The following is an 18,040-nucleotide window of genomic DNA, read 5'->3' as shown; positions in this document are numbered from 1 at the left end:
CCAATTTTTTTTTCTCTGATCTCCAGATAATGGAAACTTGTATGATCTCCCATATTTTTCTTAATCCAAAACCATTATTTGGCGATAACTGGACTTTGAGACTCAGAAGCTGACTTTACAGGAATTAGGTGACCTGGTTCTTAAGTAAAAAAACCATTAGTTATTTCTAAACCTGTGTTATCGACAGCAGTTGGATATTTTAAGAAATATCATCGCCTTTGGATTACGCTAGAAGGCAGATGTTTGACTAATATGCAACAATACGAGGTGTGTTCAAAAAGTATCGCGAATTTTGTATTTTCGAAGGTTACGTATATTCGAATTTCGATTTTTTTGTGGCGATATGTTGGTGCTCATGTCTCTCACTCATGCATGCGAGTTCGGCCATTTTAAATGTTCAGTTAATTGTTGACAGCTGCTTTGCCTGCACGTGTTTCGGTGTTTCGGCTCGTCTTCGATTTTTACCTATTCAAAAAGGTGGATCAAAGAACCTGTATCAAATTTTGTGTGAAAAACGAAATTAAGTGCGCGGATGCATTCCGAATGTTGACTGTGTCATACGGAGAAGCTACGCTACTTTGGACCAAAGCAACGTTTATCCGTGGTACAAAATTTTCTCAGAAGGCCGAGAAGATGTAAACGACGAAAAGCGTGCCGGACGCCCGGGAACTTCAACAACAGACGAAAAAATTGATGAAGTGAAGAAAATGGCATTGGCCAATCGTCGAATCACCGTTGGAGAAGTTGTGAGGACCTAGACATATCGATTGGCTCGTGCCATTCGATTTTTTTCAATGATTTGGGCATGAGACAGGTCGCCACAAAATTCGTGTCAAAGCTGCTCAATTTCGACCAAAAGCAGCATCGCATGAACATTGCTAATAAGATGTTGACTCTGTCCGCGACGACCCAAATTTGCTCCAGAGTGTCATAACTGGTGACGAATCGTGGGTTTATGGTTATGACGAGGAAACCAAAGCTCAATCATCTCAATGGAAGTGGCCGCACGTTCGGTCGAATATAAAAGTTTTGCTCACCGTTTTCTTCGATTGCAGGGGCGTTGTGCATCATGACTTCTTGCCACAGGGTAAAGCGGTCAATAAGGAATATTACCTGCAAGTTAAGCGCAATTCGCGCAAAGCAATCCGCCAGAAACGCCCGGATGTGTAGAAAATTGGCTCTGGCATCACAATAACGTCCCTGCTCACACATTGTTGCTTGTGCGCGACGTTTTGGCCAAGAACAACACACTAATGATGCCACAGCCACCGTATTCCCCAAATATGGCTCCCTGTGACTTTTTCCTTTCCCGAAACTGAAGAGGCCCATGAAAGGACGAAGCTACGCTACGATTGACGAGATAAAGACGGCATCGAGGAGCTGAACAAGATAAAAAAAATGATTTTTGGAAGTGCTTCGTAGATTGAAAAAACGTTGTACAAGTGCATAATATCTCAGGGGGATTACTTTGAAGGGGACAAAATAGATATTAAGGGGGCAGATACCTGTAAAATTTCGAAAAAAAAAATTATTTTTTCATAAAATGTTAATATAATCTTTTAAGAACATGGCAAACATTTTTAGAATGTAAATTTAAGTATTTCTTATATTATAGATCGTCAACCGTGACGACTTTATTCTTTCCGTTCGAGCGCTGGAAAAGGTATAGTTACGTTGTATTCAAACTTTGGACGCGTTTTTCTCAAAACTATATTATATTTTTCGAATCGACCGATCTCCCTAAAATTTTGCACACATCTTTTTTATGATATTACTTTCTATGTGAATTTACAATTCGAAAAATTATTTTTTCGAATCAAAAATAGTAGGAAAACTCGCCCCGAAATTCATTTTTTTAAGCATTTTAATCCGCGACTTTTTTTTCATTTTTCATTTTTGTTTAATTCATATAGAAATTATGACATTAATAAAAAAACAATTTTGGTTTTTTGTATTCAGATCACTGACACCGATGCTACAATGCTCACCGATTGAGAAGCCCCGTTACGAACTTCCGCCATTTTAAATGATTAAAATAAAAAAAAGAAATTATATTATTTTAATGTATAATATAAATAAACTGTGTGCCAATTTTGAAAAAATTTATTGACTTCTTCATTTGAAATAATTTTAATGCATATTAGGGAAAATATATATGGCCGTTTACAGGTATCTGCCCCCTTAATGAAGAAAGGAATAATTTTTGAAAAAACACAAAATTCGCGATACTTTTTGAATACACCTCGTATATCTCCAATTGAAGACCTGAACTACTCCTCATCAGATTCTTTAAGAGTGAATTTTTTAAAACGTGGATAAGTTTTGCTATTTGCGACGTATGATCGCCGCAGATGGAGGAAGTGAGACTGACGTTGAAAGCAGAACTAGCAAAGCCTAAGTGTCGTTCGGCACTCTTGCACTGCTATGGCAAAACAATCATATAACTACTCACATGAAACTGCGTAATTTCAAAGCATGCATCAAATTCGCCCTGCTACACGGCTGACCAACGAGAAAAGTCACCGCAATGATCACAAGGCGTCTGCAAACGTTCATTAATCGCTGCTTGCGTCGCATAATGCGAATTTTCTGGCCTTGAGTTATATCAAGCATGGAATTACTGAGGAAGGCCAATTAATCCGATGTGGCGATTGAAATCCGCAGAAAAGAATTGCAATAAATCGGCCACACCCTGAGGAAGGGTGACGACAATATTGCCAAAAAAGCGCTGCCATGGAACCCCTACCAGCAGACAGGACGAAATTTGCGCGTAACACTAACCTCTTGGCGCCGTTTAACGCAGGCTGTAAGGATGTCTTTGGTTAAGAATTGACATGAACTTAGAGCCCTCGCAAAAAACAGCCCTCTTCGATGGTGAAGAGAATTTGCCGATACCCTATGCTCCAATTATGTATATGTATATCTTCAAAATTCTTGCAGTAATAAACGACGTTTTGAGTTTAGTGAATAACAACAAATATTATTTATTTTTATTACAAAATTTAGAATGAAAAAGTATAATCATACTCATAAATAAAATTTATAGTAAATACATTTCGGCATGTGAAAACCTGTTAAATGCCTATAGAAAAATACATATGTACGTTAAATACATGCACGTATACGTACATACATATGTGGATTGTACATATTTAAAGCTTTGTTCAATTATTGGATGACTTATCGAATTTTTAGTGCGAAAATATTTTTTTGCTTTTTGTTCATCTTCCCGAATTAACATTCATTTTTAGTAAACATAAAAGCTATATGTTACGCTTGTGAAATTCGGCTTAATAATCATACCGACGCTGTTTACTACGGAAACGTATCACCAGATAAATAGCGAACAACAGCATCACAGCCTAAAAATAAAATAAAACAACAATAGCAATTAAAGAATCGGATGTAACAGCAAGCGAATATATGATTAAAAATTATCGTTCTACGAATAATTCTAGCAATAAAAACAACAAAAACAAAATCACCGCCATAAAGCGCATGGGATTACTGCACCTACATATTATTAATATGTATGTATGTACGCCTTCGACATGCCATGTAAGTATTAAAGTACTTTTAGACAGATGGTAATTACCGTGATAATAAGATTTCCCCATTCACCGCTCGATGAGTAAGTGAAAATGCTGGAGAATTCATACTCGGCAGCTTTGATGCAACCAGTTGTCCAGAGTGCGGTTTGATTGTAAACCATTTTGGGGTAACAGCTAGCGGGATAAGCGAGCCGTCCGATGGAAAAGTAATCATTGGGACCGATTTTGCCACAGCAGTGATACTGTAAATAAAAAACAGGGAATATAATGATAATGAATAAGAGATTAATGAAAAAATTGAATTACATGTATGGTATACATACATATGCACATGTATGTGTAGCGAAAGAACAATGAATTATTGAGGACGTGAAGGTCAAATACGAACTCTTAAAAAACAATGCAAGCTCCTATTAAACATTTTAACAAACAGGTTCTTATCATTTCGAAAGAATTATAAATTAAATGCGACACTCAGTATTCCAATTTATTTATATTTCATTTAACTTAACTAAAAAACAAAATTACCACAACTGTTAAGTGGGCGCGCATCCTCCCGTATTTTTCTATTACAATAATTTTAATATAACTACAACAAAAACATGAACAAAACTTTGAATATTGTGACGACTGTATATTTTATTATAGAAACAATGCAGATTTCGTAAAATAAATTCTTTAGCTTTCACATAATGATTTTTCTTTCACAAGTGCCACTACAGCGCAACAGCACTGTCAACTTAACAGCGTGCGCTTACATAAAGCTGTAGATTAATATTTACATGAACATTTACTAGTACGAGCAATCAAATAACAAGGAAAGGATTTAATAAAGCCTTTGAAAAAAAAAATAATTAAGTAAAAACCACTAATAATAATAAGTATTAAATAAGTAAATGAATAGTGTGAATATAATTAATCTCACCTTCCATTGGAATTGCTTCAGTGGTATCGATCAAAGGCTTACGAGTATGAACTCTAGAGAATTGCCATAACTGAATAAATATTATATTATATATTCTTATACTGAAAGTTTTTCAGTGACACTTGTGCACGTATTTTTAATTGTTTAAAAAAAAATTATTTCTACTCTATCTTTTGATACCTAATTTGATCGTTTCGTACTTTTTTTTAACAGATGCAACTGCAGGTGGATTAATTGAGGCTTGAAAATCGATATAAGTAAATGGAGAATTCGACAACTCAAGTTTTTCTTTCATATAAATAAAAATAAAATAAGGAAAAGACTTTACTACTCAGTTGCCTACTTAGTCCAAAATAGCACTTGACAACATCCGATGAAGTGTGCCTTGAAGTGTTAGAGAGAAAGATTCTGCCCAAGATTTTTGAACCTTCGCACGTTGGCAACTTCGAATATCGCAGGCGATGAAACAATGAGCTGTATGAGCTTTACGACGACATAGACAAAGCGCAGCGATTAAAGATGCAGTGGCTAAGTTGTCTGAGTCATGTCGTACGAATGGATACAAATGCTCTGACTCTGAAAGTATTCGATGCGGTACCAGCTGGTGGTAGTAGAGGAAGAGGAAGGTCTCCTCTGCGTTGGAAAGATCAGGTGGAAAAGAACTTGACTTCACTTGGTGTGTCCAACTGGCGCCGGTTAGCACGAGAAAGAAACGACTGCCGCGCTTTGTTAAACTCGACCGAAATCGCGTAAATGGTTATAGCGCCAATTAAGAAGAAGAAAAATTTAAAGGGATTTTTATTGTACTTGAAATATTTTCAATAGTGAAGAAAATTATTATTAATAACATTACATTTGAAGTGAAATGTTATTGACATTACCATTACATTGAGAGAATCTCTTAACAGCTAAGCGCAATCGTTTAATGAAATGAATAAAACACTCTTTCGAAATTTTTTTTTTAATGGACGAAATTGAAGGTGGATTAATGGCAGATTCCCCTAACCCGGATTTTTCTTCCATATAAGCAAAATTTAAGTTATTAAAAGCGATTTTGATTATATTTGGTGAAGAAAATTAATAACATTACGTTTGTTATAGATTATGGATTTTTACCTGTAACTGACTGAATGTACTCGTATTTATTCTTTTTTTGACTTCATTTACTTTATCTCATCTGAATGTTATAGTGTTGATATTGATATCAAGATGTGAATTAATTTACCAAAACGAAATAAATATTTTTAATTTAATTCTTAAGAGCGCATGCTTCGGCGCTACACTCCTAAAAATTTTAAATATGCAATTAAAGAAGATTAAAATAGGCTCTAGGTGTGCTCCATTTGCATGTTATGATCCTCGTGACTGAGTTGACTGCCTTACACAAGTTTCATGTATACGGTTTTGAAACACTTAACCACTCTCACGAGCCAAATAAAAATAAATTTATAATATGCTGCCAAATATGTAAAGTGACTCGAAAAACAAGAATTCGCTGCTGATGATGAAGTGAAATCAGTTATTTTCATCAATACTGAAATTGTTTTTGGTATAAGTAAATTTTTAGAAAGATTATTCATAGCTTTCATTTAATAGCTCGAAAGGGCTTTTTGTAATTAAAGAAAGTTTGAAATTTGAAAATTAAAATAGACTATGACTACGAACACCGGGACACAAGCACCTAGGTATAGTCATTTGTAATGAGAAAGGCGGAACGCCACTCTCAAGGAATGCGAAAGCGGTTCCCGAGTGGGGGGGAGTTTTTTAGGCTCCGGACATACCATTGCTGCGGCGGTAAAAAAATGTAAATTAAAACTAATAATATATATAAATATATATATAATTTGTATATTGTAATTTTGTATATAATAATGTATATAATTTTTACGAATATTTTGAATTGCACACCTCCTGAATTTGACTCAAAATGAACCATAAATACAATTTGTCGAAACACGTCTTCTGTGCATGAAACACCAAAATGATAGACAATTTTTTCTAATAGTGGTCACCCCTCGGCAGGCAATGGCCGAGTGTAATTGTGGAATGAAAAAGGTCCTCATGAAAAAACATCTGTCGTTCGGAGTCGGTTTGAAACTATAGGTTTCTTTATTTGAGGTTTCTCCAACATCAAAACGCACACCACAAGTAGGAGGAGGAGCTGGGCTAAGCACCCGAAAGGAGTGTAAGCGCTAATTAAAAAAAAAAATTATTTTTTGTGAGGCGGACCAGAAATATGATTTTTCGAATTATATCGTCCCCAGAGTCTCCTAAAGTTACAATTTTTGTGGAATACTATTTATTTTTATCCAGCTAGTATTGGCTATATAAAGATGAACTGAGTCGGACCATAAATTGAATGTTTTGCATTATTTCGTCAGCAGCGCCATCTGGAGTGCAATATTTTCAAAATAATAGGTAAAAATTGCTGTATCAGTTGTCAATGAACGGCGCGTTATATACGGTTCATCTCATCCTAGTTTAGCGTGTGCCAGGAGACGGACAAATGTAATATAATGATTTTAATGTAATATATTCTTACGCACACCCTACATAACTGAGCGTTCCTACAGTTTCCGTATTAGCACATTTTGACATTTTATTTGTTGCTTATTTAATTTTAATAATGTTTTATGAAAATTAAGGTTTCGTGCGAGCATTCGTTGGATGGGAAAAATGTACAGGACCGTCGGCAGAAAAAAAATGCTTAGAAATCCACTCGATTTTTGAACCACTCTAAAAATTTTAATTCCATGGGTTGAAAATTTTGAGTAAAAAGTAAAAATTTGTTGAATTTTTTTTTTTAATTTGCGCTAAGTTTGTAATTTAGATTTATATGGTTTTTGTATATGAAGTATACGAAATGTTGTACATTGTATTAAATATAAAAAAAAAAATATTTTTGTCAATAAGACCGCCTGCTAAAGTTGTTTAATGAACTGTATATTGAAAAGGAAGAATAAAGCGTTTTTCAATAAGTGCGCTCCAACTTTTTTCCGATTGGGTGGGCGAACGACGCAATATTTTTTATTTTTCGCTTGTCATTTGTAAACTTCATTAGTATACATTTCATCATGGAACGCTACACACTTGATCAACGATTGCAAATCGTGCAAATTTTTTATGAAAATAATCGTTCTGTTGCTGCTACTTTAGTCCAGATTTTTTCCAAAAAATCATCTTCAGTGATGAAGCTCACTTTTGGCTCAATGGCTTTGTCAACAAGCAAAATATGCGTTACTGGGCAGAAAGCAATCCACACGTGATTCATGAGGCACCGTTGCATCCACCATCACTGTTTGGTGCGATTTACATGCCGGCGGCGTAATTGGCCCATATTTTTTCGTTGACGAGAACGATCGCCACGTTACTGTGAATGGAAATCGATACCGCGACATGATAAACGATTATTTTTGGCCGCAATTGAATGGTATGGACTTAGACGACATGTGGTTTCAACAGGACGGGGCCACAAGCGACACAGCACACGCTACAATTGATTTGTTGAAGAGTAAGTTCGATGAGCCCATTATTTCCAGAAATGGACCGGTCGAATGGCCTCTAGACTATTTTCTTTGGGGTTATGTGAAGTCATTGATCTACAGTAACAAGCCGGCGACGATTTGTGAGCTCAGAGCCAATATTGAACGCGAAATTGCTGGAATTTCGGCCGATTTATGCAAAAGAGTGGTCGAAAATTGGGTTCAACGATTGGACTTCGTAAAACGTGCACGCGGTGGTCATGCAAAAGAAATCGAATTTCATACCTAAATGTATATGTTCAAACTCGATAATAAAAAAAAAATTAGTTAAAAAAGTCAAACCGTTTGTGTTTTATTCAAAAACAAACGTTGAAGAGCTCTTACTGAAAAACGCTTCATTTCACAGTCAAATACACAACGCTACCTCTTCATTTCGCCTCCTTTCCACGCATATTTTAAATCAATGATGCTAACCAATTTAGACTTTCGTAATACTATTTTTCGTACTAACCTAAAGACTAAATCTTTCGCATTATCACTTCCCAAAAACAACAAAACTTACCGTTTGCTGTGTATTATTCATGGCACCAGGTAATTTGATTTCCTCCAGCCACGTCTTTTCCACATCTTTGGCAGCAAACTCCTTGATGGCATTCGAATCGGAGGCATAAATTTTGCCAACTATTTGTGAAGCCAATGAAAGCGCTATAAGGATGGCATACTAAAGAGAGAAAAAATTAAAATACATAAAAATAAAAAAAAATATAAAATAACAATAACCATAAAGGTGTCTAACAAAACAATTAATCAAATGTAAACAGTAGGCGAATATCTATGTACAAGCAATTAAGAGATAGTAGGCGTGTGTGGGGATAGAAAATAAAGCTATTAAAATGTGTATATGTATATATGTAGTAAATATGTATATAGATATGTAATAGATACATTTATATGTATAGAATTTAGGTTTCATTCATTGTCAGCTGGTTACTTATACGCACCGTAGTCGTGAGACAAACATCCTCCTGGCAAATGCCGCAACAACCCAACATAGCCGCTATGAAATTAACAGCACCCACTACAAATAGATAGTAGATGTAGACTTTGGGTGCAGTATTGAAGGACAGGGCTGCCAAAGCTATCAATGCGAGGCCGAAGAGCTGAAAAGAGAGGGTGTGGAGACGCATAAAATATAGCAAAGAAAAATTAAATGAAATAAAAATATATAAATATTGTATTCGCATATTGCATACAAAATTCAATTGATTGTGCAAATTTGGGTGCATGCATGAGTTACTAATACATGTCGCAATTGAATATTTGTTTAATTAGTTAGCGAAAATTAAATAAAAAAACATGAAGATATACATATATATATGTATGTACTATTGTATAGATACATATGTATATGTATGCATATATGCACTTATATATATAAAGCAACAAAAACAAATGCAATTATGGTCACAAGCGGTTTTTCCACCAACAACCACACAGCTAAAAAATTACTCATAAATTCTACACCATTTGGCGACAAGCTGGTTTAGGCTGCTGATTGTGGCGGGCGGGACAACTTAACGACACAAATATTTCGAGTTTGAAAACAAGTAAATACATCTCGGCGTGCATATTTACTGTGCACGTAATGGGTACTTTTTAGAAGTATAAAACTTGTATCAAGTAAATTTTTTCAATGCTATATAATTATTTCAAATTATTAAGATGAAAAAAAATAAATAAATTTCAAAAGAAAAATAAAAAAAGTGTTTGTTTAAATCAAATTCATCTTTTATGAAAATGAAAATATTTTATACCATTTCGTCTCGTTTAGCGAAATTTTTCGATCAATTTCAATTGTTTTACTGACACTTTAAAAATATTTCAGGTTTTTTGCAATTTCCTTTTATATGAACAGGGTACTAAAATAAAGAGTTATTATACCTAAGCGTTAATAATTTAAGGAAATAATAAAATTAATAATAGAAGGAAAATTTTTAATTTTTAATCCAAAAAAATGTAATTCAATAAACATTTGTTAAATTAATAATTGTTTGTATTAAAATTAAGATATCCCCTTGGTTATTATTTAATTAGACTTGCATGCTTCTAGATAGATAGTTAAGCACTGGGTTTCTCTTTGGTATTTAAACTATTCAAAGGATGTTGGTTGGTTGGTAGGTTTAAGTAGTGATTCTTCCAGAATCCAACTAGCGCTTCCGCACCATTTTGTTGCCACATCCTCGTTACCAACTTGCTGTGCGGTTCAGGAACCTTATCAGGCTGTTGACATCTAAGCCAGACAGTTGTTCCAAACTCTCGAACAGCGGTTTACCCAGGGTGGGAGGGATGCCCATTTTAGCTGCCTGTTCTCCCACAGACCAAAAGCCAGTTATGACTGCCGTTAGTCACCAGGCGTCCCGTCGTTTCATGTTTAACAATGTTGACGATTGCTTAAGGTTGTAGGTGGGCCATAACGTTCTGCTAATTTTGCATTTCGTCTGGTCTCTCCATCTACAATCTGCGACTCGGAGGTATTTTAGGGAAATTTCACTCTTGATTGCACCTAGTGGTGTGAATGCCGATTCTGCAAGAGCGTTATTCATGGCAGATCGCCTTCTTGCCAGTTCATCCACTTTTTCATTACCTTCAATGCTCCGATGTCCCGGGACCTAGATTAAGGTACCTTTATGATTTTCACTCAAGGCGGTAAGGCTATTCCTACTTTGTTCCACCACTTTAGAGGTTATTGTAGCTGAGAATCCAGTGCCTGGATTACAGCTTGGCTACCAGAAAGAATAGCGATATTGCCCTTAAAAGAGGGATGTGCGATTAGTAGCCTAGAAGCTTCCCCAATCGCCAGTACTTCCGCCTGAGAGACACTGCAAGCATTAGGGAGACGCACAGATCTTTCAATTTTAGGTCTATGAGAATATATACCAGCTCCAACAGCACAATCCATTTTACTGCCATCTGTATAGACTGTAGTGTCGAACTTGTTTAGTGAGAATCTCTTATTCCATTCTTTCCGAAATGGAAAGAGATGTACTCATCCAAGAAAATAACTTAAAGTATATACAAGTATTTCCCATATATTCGTGCACTAATTCCAATCATCTTGGAAAAATCGTGCAAAACGAGACACAGAGTTCATACAAAGTAGACGGATATGTTCAATAAACCTAAAAACCGTATGAATCGATCTAAAGAGGACAAAGAAAAGTCGAAGATATGTTCATTATAATCCTACAAAATGAGATAAGGACTGATTCAATTTCAATATAATTTATTTTTGAAAATTCATTTTATTTTTGAAAATTACAAATAAAATGAAAATATTAAATCACACTATTCCTTTCAAACAATAACAATATAAACGTAACAAACAGTAGTTCCACTGGTTACACTTTTTCGAATAGAAGCTTCCATTTGCTTTACTGTCCTAACAGTCGCCTCATTCATTTCACATTCTTTTGCTATGGATACTGAGTTTTGTGCGGATTTTTTTTGGGCTTTCTTTTTGTTGACATTTCAGGGCTCTAATAAAGTTAAAACACTATTAGTTACGAAATAAATTTGTAAAACTAAAAAACTGTCTTTTTTCACCTGTTATTAGAATTCTATCAGAACAAATGACTTTGAAGTTTTTTCATCTTCTTCTTCACGCACTATGCCACTATCTTAATACTTGCGATTAGTTTTGGAAAAAAGTGAGCTTGGTAACTTTAAACGAGCTTTTAAAGCGCAACGTTTATCAATATAATATCACTTATAAATGACATAATGCAAACTATCAAAATAAGACAAAAAAAATTGTTTGTTGTCATTTAGAAACCATGTAAAAGCGAAATCGTGTAATTCGGGGGACTGGTGTATCTTAAGCTTAACGCCATCTAGCATGTAAATAAAAAATATATTTCTATCGTACATATTATATATATATATATATATATATATATAATTGGCGCGTACACCCTTTTTGGGTGTTTGGCCGAGCTCCTCCTTCTATTTGTGGTGTGCGTCTTGATGTTGTTCCACAAATGGAGCGACCTACAGTTTTAAGCCGACTCCGAACGGCAGATATTTTTATGAGTAGCTTTTTCATGGCAGAAATACACTCGGAGGTTTGCCATTGCCTGCCGAGGGGCGACCGCTATTAGAAAAATGTTTTTCTTAATTTTGGTATTTCACCGAGATTCGAAGCGACGTTCTCTCTGTGAATTGCGAATGGTAGTCACGCACCAACCCATTCGGCTACGGCGGCCGCCGTATATATTATATAGTATTAATATAAGCCAAATGGGATATAAAAGCGTTCATGCAAAATTTGCAAATAAAATTTTATTTTAAAATCGTGACCCCAGCGCCATCTAGTGAATCATTGTGTCACGCTTATTTCTCTTTTTTTATTTGCATAAAATTTAATTATAAATAATTGCATTCAAAAATTACTTCATTTCACGTTATTCTGAATATGAGCCAAATTGGGTCATACACATATAATTTTTTTATCCAACATCCTGACTTCGCCAGCTTAATTTTTTGCTAAATTGTTCATTACATGGGCTCACTTGTTTCACTTAATTTGGTAATACAGATTCTGAATGTCAGCGAAATCGTACCATAAATTAGGGTTTGCCAAATATCTCGACCCACGCGCCACCTATCGTGTTTTTCTTATTTCTTAATTCTTTTGTAGCTAAGTTAATTTAAAATCAACTACGTTTATGAATGATGCGACCTAGTAAAAATTATTTTAAAATTCGCAATTTTTTTTGTTTTGTTTTCGCTTTGCTCTACATCGATTGTAACTTATACAGACAATAACATTATTTTCTATCAGCTTTTCCACCAAAGCCGGCGTTACTGCGCAATAACGCGTCGAATGTTGACCCCCAAATCGTAAATATTAATTGGTTTATCAACCTATACCAGTGACTTCATGTATCATACTTTAATAGGAGGTAGTTCACAACAGTCAAACCACATGACAAATTACGTATTGCAGCGGCTTATGTCACTGGCTTCTATGCATTCTTCGCAGATGCTTGATATTGGCATGGGAAAAAGAGGTCGCATGAATGCTATGCATGTCACTCGGCTCTCAGTAAATTTGGCAAAAATCAGGTGTTGGGCCGACCTAAGAATGATGGAATACAAGATTGCACCTTCCCAGGTACCGTCTTATCATTACAACAAATACGGAGAATGCTGCTAAAGTGGCAGTTCCCTGCCGGATACAAATCCGCGTCGTTCCGGTGATGCAGAACCGACTGTCGCGGGAATGGGGCTGAGCTTATTATGGACTTTTGTTAAACTTTTTTTTTTCTTTGATTTTCAAACAACTATTTTCTTTCATACTCTCTGACGGCAAAGTTATGCTATGTTCTAGTATTCTTGGCACTCATCATAAAAAACGGCAATGGCTCATCATCGTTTTGAAAATTTTAGCCAGCCAATGCTTTTTTCGGAGTGCATCGGCACTAATGACGAGTCGCTTGTAGATTAGTGTCGCTCAGAATGTAAACATTTTATTTATTGCCCGTGCTATTAAGGTAGAAATGAGCTTCAGCTTAGCACACAGGTTGGTTATTTATTTTGTTTTTTTTTTACCAAACATTTATTTTGGAAATAATTTTCCACTGCGTGTTCGTGCATTGCTCATGTTGAAGAGTTTTCCTTCTTCGTAATTGGCGCAGTAGCCGTCTAAGCGGTTAGTCCAAAATTAACTGACCAGTAGTCAAAAACATGGGTTTACACGAACAACTAGTTTGATAGGCCCCATCGATGGCTCCGTCGAAACAACACCCTTTATGTTCGTGTCTACAATGTCGCACTGGAATGCCGATGCAAAGAACAAAAAAAAAAACCAACGATCCGATAAGTCGAAGCTATTTGAAGTTTAGCTTAGCACAATTTCAAACTTAAGCGGCATGTGATACGACGTGCGGTATCGACAATGCTAACAAATTTAACATTGTAGATGTAGTATAATATATGTATATGGATGCATGTAGATATGTAAAGGTATATTTTGTTTGTGCGCATATAAAAGCTTATACGTACGTATTAGGCATGCAGGCATTTCAACTGAAAAAGAGCAAACAAATTGACGCAGCTGCTTGTGAATCCAAATTAACATTTTAGCGGCCGATAGATGATATCATTTCAAAAAAATTACACGTTTTGTTCAAACAACAAGAGGTGACTGGATTCGTCAGCACGCCACACTGATGCCAAAGATTTTTTTATTACATACTTAAATGTTTTTTGCTTCTAATCTTTTTTATGAATTTATGCTTTTTTTTTTGTTGGATTTTCGATATTTTATTTTTAATTTTATTATGCAAAATGGTATTTAAAAGCAACGCTGCTAAACATATATTAAAATTTGCCTTTTTGTTGTTGTTTTTGTTTTTTGGTTACCAATTATTTCAATAACAACAAAAGTCATACATATATTGAAATTTGCCTTTTTGTTGTTGTTTTTTTTTTTTTGGTTACCAATTATTTCAATAACAACAAAAGTCATACAGACCAAATTGCTGTGCCAATTAACAGTTGCTGTTTACGGCAGAGTCTACTTTTCTTGTTTCAATTTTCGAATTTGTTTTTGTTGCTCGAATTTAAAATAAGTTTTCTTGTTAGCTTATAATTTTTTTCTTGTTGTCTTAATTGTTAGTATTTACTATAAAACTTACCGCCAGCAGGACGTTCATAATGTTCAAAACAAATTTCATTACACCGGATGTACAGCCCATTTTGAAAGTTTCCTTTTATTGTAACTTATCTGCAGTCAAATTAAAAAGTTTAATCAAAAAATATGTATTAACACAACGCATCAGCTGCACTTATTTGCTGTAACTGTAAAATAATTATATGCAACGACACGCCACTCAATGGCAATACTTTTCGATTTGTGTGCAAATAACGCACAATGGAAAGTACAACAACAAAAACTGAAAACAGTAAACAAAATAGCACAATCATACATACAACACTGAAGAAGACTGTAGAAATTTTTGATATCACGGGTTTCACTAATAAATAAACACACAAAAAAAATAAAAATCCAAAGCTGGATATTCAAATTTACAATTAACGCGTAAACCAGTCGCAGCACAACAACGCCCAACCGTCTAGATCGCCGAATATTTTCGAAATGCCAAGAAGATCGAACTTTTTAAACCTGAAATCGTTGTTGCGACTCAGCTGTGTGTGTGTGCGTTGGTGTTTGTGTTATTATACCCTGCCGAGAAATCGATCAGTTCTGAACTGGTTTGCTCCTAGTGAATTTGGGAGCAAAAGTACTATACAGCGCGTCAAAAGTATCATAATTCAGAGAAGTCAAACGTTGTTCAGAGGCTATGAAAAGTCTTTAAAGTAGTTAATTAGGTATACTTCAGAAGCCATCAAAGGTACTTCAGAATAGTCCATTGTATTTCAGAAGCCATTAAAGACAATTCATAATAGTAAAGTGTATTTAGAAGCCATCAAAAATATTTCAGAATTGTTAGTTGTATTTTAGAAACCGTCAAAAGTTCTTTAGAATAGTCAAATATATTCCAGAAAGCGTTCAACGTGTTTTCGCATAGTCGATTGTATTTTAGAATCCAACAAAAGTATTTTAGCATAATCGATTGTATTTCAGAAACCGTCGAAAACACTTCAGATTAGTCGATGGTAAAGCGTTTTTCAGTAAGAGCGCTTCAACTTTTTTTTTGAATAAAACACAAACGGTTTGACTTTTTTAACTAATTTTTTTTTTATTATCGAGTTTGAACATATACATTTAAGTATAAAATTCGATTTCTTTTGCATGACCACCGCGTGCACGTTTTACGAAGTCGGAAATACTTCAGATTAGTCGATGGTATGTATTTCAGGAAGCTTTAAATATATTTCGTAATGACTAAATGCATTTCCGAAGGCATCTGAAGTACTTAGAATAGTCAATTCAATTTCAGGAAATGCCATTCAGGATATATTTCCGAAAATTCGTATTCGAGAAACCGTCGAAAAAATTTCAGAATATTTAATTGAATTTCAGGAAACGTTTAACATATTTCGCGAATAATAAATTGTATTTCAGAAGGCGTCGCGTGTTATTCAGAATAGACATTTGTATTTCAGAAACCGGCAAAAATATTTTATAATGGTCACATGTATTTCAAAAACAATCAAAATTACGTCAGAAAAGTGAATCGCATTTCAGAAAGCGCTAAACGTATTTCCGAGTAGTCAATCGTATTGCAGAAACCGTCAAATGTAGTTTAGAATATTCTAATGTATTTCCAAATACTTTTAATGTGCTTTAGAATAAGCAATAGTATTTTAGAAACAATCAAAAGCACTTCAAAATAGCCAATTACATGTTAAGGGGTGTCAAATATCACTTAGAGTAGTAAATTGTATTCCAGGAATTGTTCCATATACTTCAAAAAGTGTGATATACTTATACTCTTCAATTAGTCAAATGAACTTTAAAAAACAAAAAGGCAATGCATCTACTTCACAAAATTTAGGAAAAGTAAGAAATTCTGTGTCTGACCATTAAATCTCTTCGATACAGGCTACGCTTTCTGAAGTTCACTTGACTCTTTCTGAAATATATCTAACGTACTCTAAAGGGCAATTAAGCATTCTGAAATTGATTTAAAGTTTTCTAAGACAACGAATAGATAAATAATGAGTTTTCAATACAAATGAGTATAGTTTGAAGCCTTCTGAAACGCGACTTGGTTTAAAGTGAATTTTATACTTTCTCAAGTTTTATTTGTAAAATGGTGGTTAGCTTTTCTTAGTCTTCCATATAAGAATTTTTCTTTTGAATGCTGCTGAAGTGACAATCTTCTGCTTGAAATAAATTTTATTGTGTAAACCTGATTGCCGTTAGAACGTAAAAATTCGTATTGATCGTATGTATTGAGAGAGAAGAGCGCTTATTTGCATTTCTACTTTGAGCACTGCAAAATTCTGTAAACAGATGTCGCTACTCGCGACATGAGTAGCAAAGTGCTTCACAAGTGTTCAGGTAAACCAGTTCGAAATCAGGAATTTGTGTCGCTAGTTTAGATTTTCTTAGCAGGGTATAAGCGCGTGCATATGTATGTGTATCGGCTTACTGCCTTACCGTCATGCTTGATCGCCCTCGCGTTGAATTGGCGTAATCGATCGTTCGCGTTTCAGCACGTAAAAATGAAAAAAGTGTATATCGAAACATGTTAATGTTGCGCTCAACAATGTTTAGCAACATTTGTTTTTCTCGTGGTGTGGACAGCAGAAATATACAAACGGCTCTGCGTATTCAAAAGCGTTAATTGAGAAAAGTTCTGGTACGAGTAGTATTTATGCGTAATTTGTTAGATTCCAAGATTTCAAATTATAATGGTTGAGCGTTTTTAAGTTCTTAGACTAAAGATAGTTACTATTTTCTATGATAACATAAAGACAAGAAGCTGCAGTTCCAGCCCACTTCATTAGGTTTATTCATGAAAAATTCATCCAGTAACTTGCCAGTAACTTAATTTCCGAGAATTCGCTCTCAAAAAGAAATATATGAAAAAAAATACATGAACGCAAAACCTGTAAGAATTCCCAGGTTTTACGAACAGCTGATTAAATATTTATCACAAGAAGTACAAATTTGTTCAGTTTAGCTGCCTTGTATTAAATTAAAAAAAAAGCAAATAAAATACAAAAGAACGAGCTTAGCACCACATAATTTCCATTTATTCTTCTCTGTGAGGTGAAGACAATTCTACACAATTGTATTGTTGATGTATACATATACAGGGTGAACGATGTGAAGTGTTAGCTATTCAAAACACCATAAATTTTTTGTGTGAAATTAGTTTTTATTGATTTCAAAGACAAGATTGTTCAAAAATGATTACAATTTTAACATATATTCACTTTAGCTCGATATGACCGCCTTTTGCCTTGACTGTAGCCTTCAAACGGTCAAAAAAAGAGTTGCATGCTGCTCGAATGTGATGTTGAGGTATTTTGGCCCATTCTCGTATAATCGCTTTTTTCAGCGCATCCATACTGTCATATTTTTAAGTCCTCACCTTGCTCTCCAA

General features: G+C 34.8%; 1 protein-coding gene across 2 annotated transcripts; it reads right to left on the bottom strand.

Annotated features, from left to right (window-relative positions):
* Positions 1–2,952: 2,952 nt before the first annotated feature.
* LOC129245783 (CD63 antigen) lies at positions 2,953–15,131 on the bottom strand. 2 transcript variants are annotated; one of them, XM_054884171.1, is made up of 6 exons: positions 14,948–15,131; positions 14,657–14,745; positions 8,960–9,118; positions 8,521–8,679; positions 3,596–3,793; positions 2,953–3,362 (listed from the first exon to the last, which is right to left on the bottom strand). In XM_054884171.1, the coding sequence occupies exons 2-6, from the start codon at positions 14,714–14,716 to the stop codon at positions 3,291–3,293; spliced, it is 648 nt and encodes a 215-aa protein (XP_054740146.1). In that variant the 5' UTR covers positions 14,717–14,745; positions 14,948–15,131; the 3' UTR covers positions 2,953–3,290. The 2 variants fall into 2 exon arrangements, with proteins under 2 accessions (XP_054740146.1, XP_054740145.1); XM_054884170.1 differs by having other exon boundaries at positions 14,952–15,130.
* Positions 15,132–18,040: the final 2,909 nt, after the last annotated feature.

The sequence above is a fragment of the Anastrepha obliqua genome, chromosome 4, assembly GCF_027943255.1.
Source record: "Anastrepha obliqua isolate idAnaObli1 chromosome 4, idAnaObli1_1.0, whole genome shotgun sequence".
NCBI lineage: Eukaryota > Metazoa > Arthropoda > Insecta > Diptera > Tephritidae > Anastrepha > Anastrepha obliqua.
This window is presented reverse-complemented; position numbering and strand designations above follow the sequence as displayed.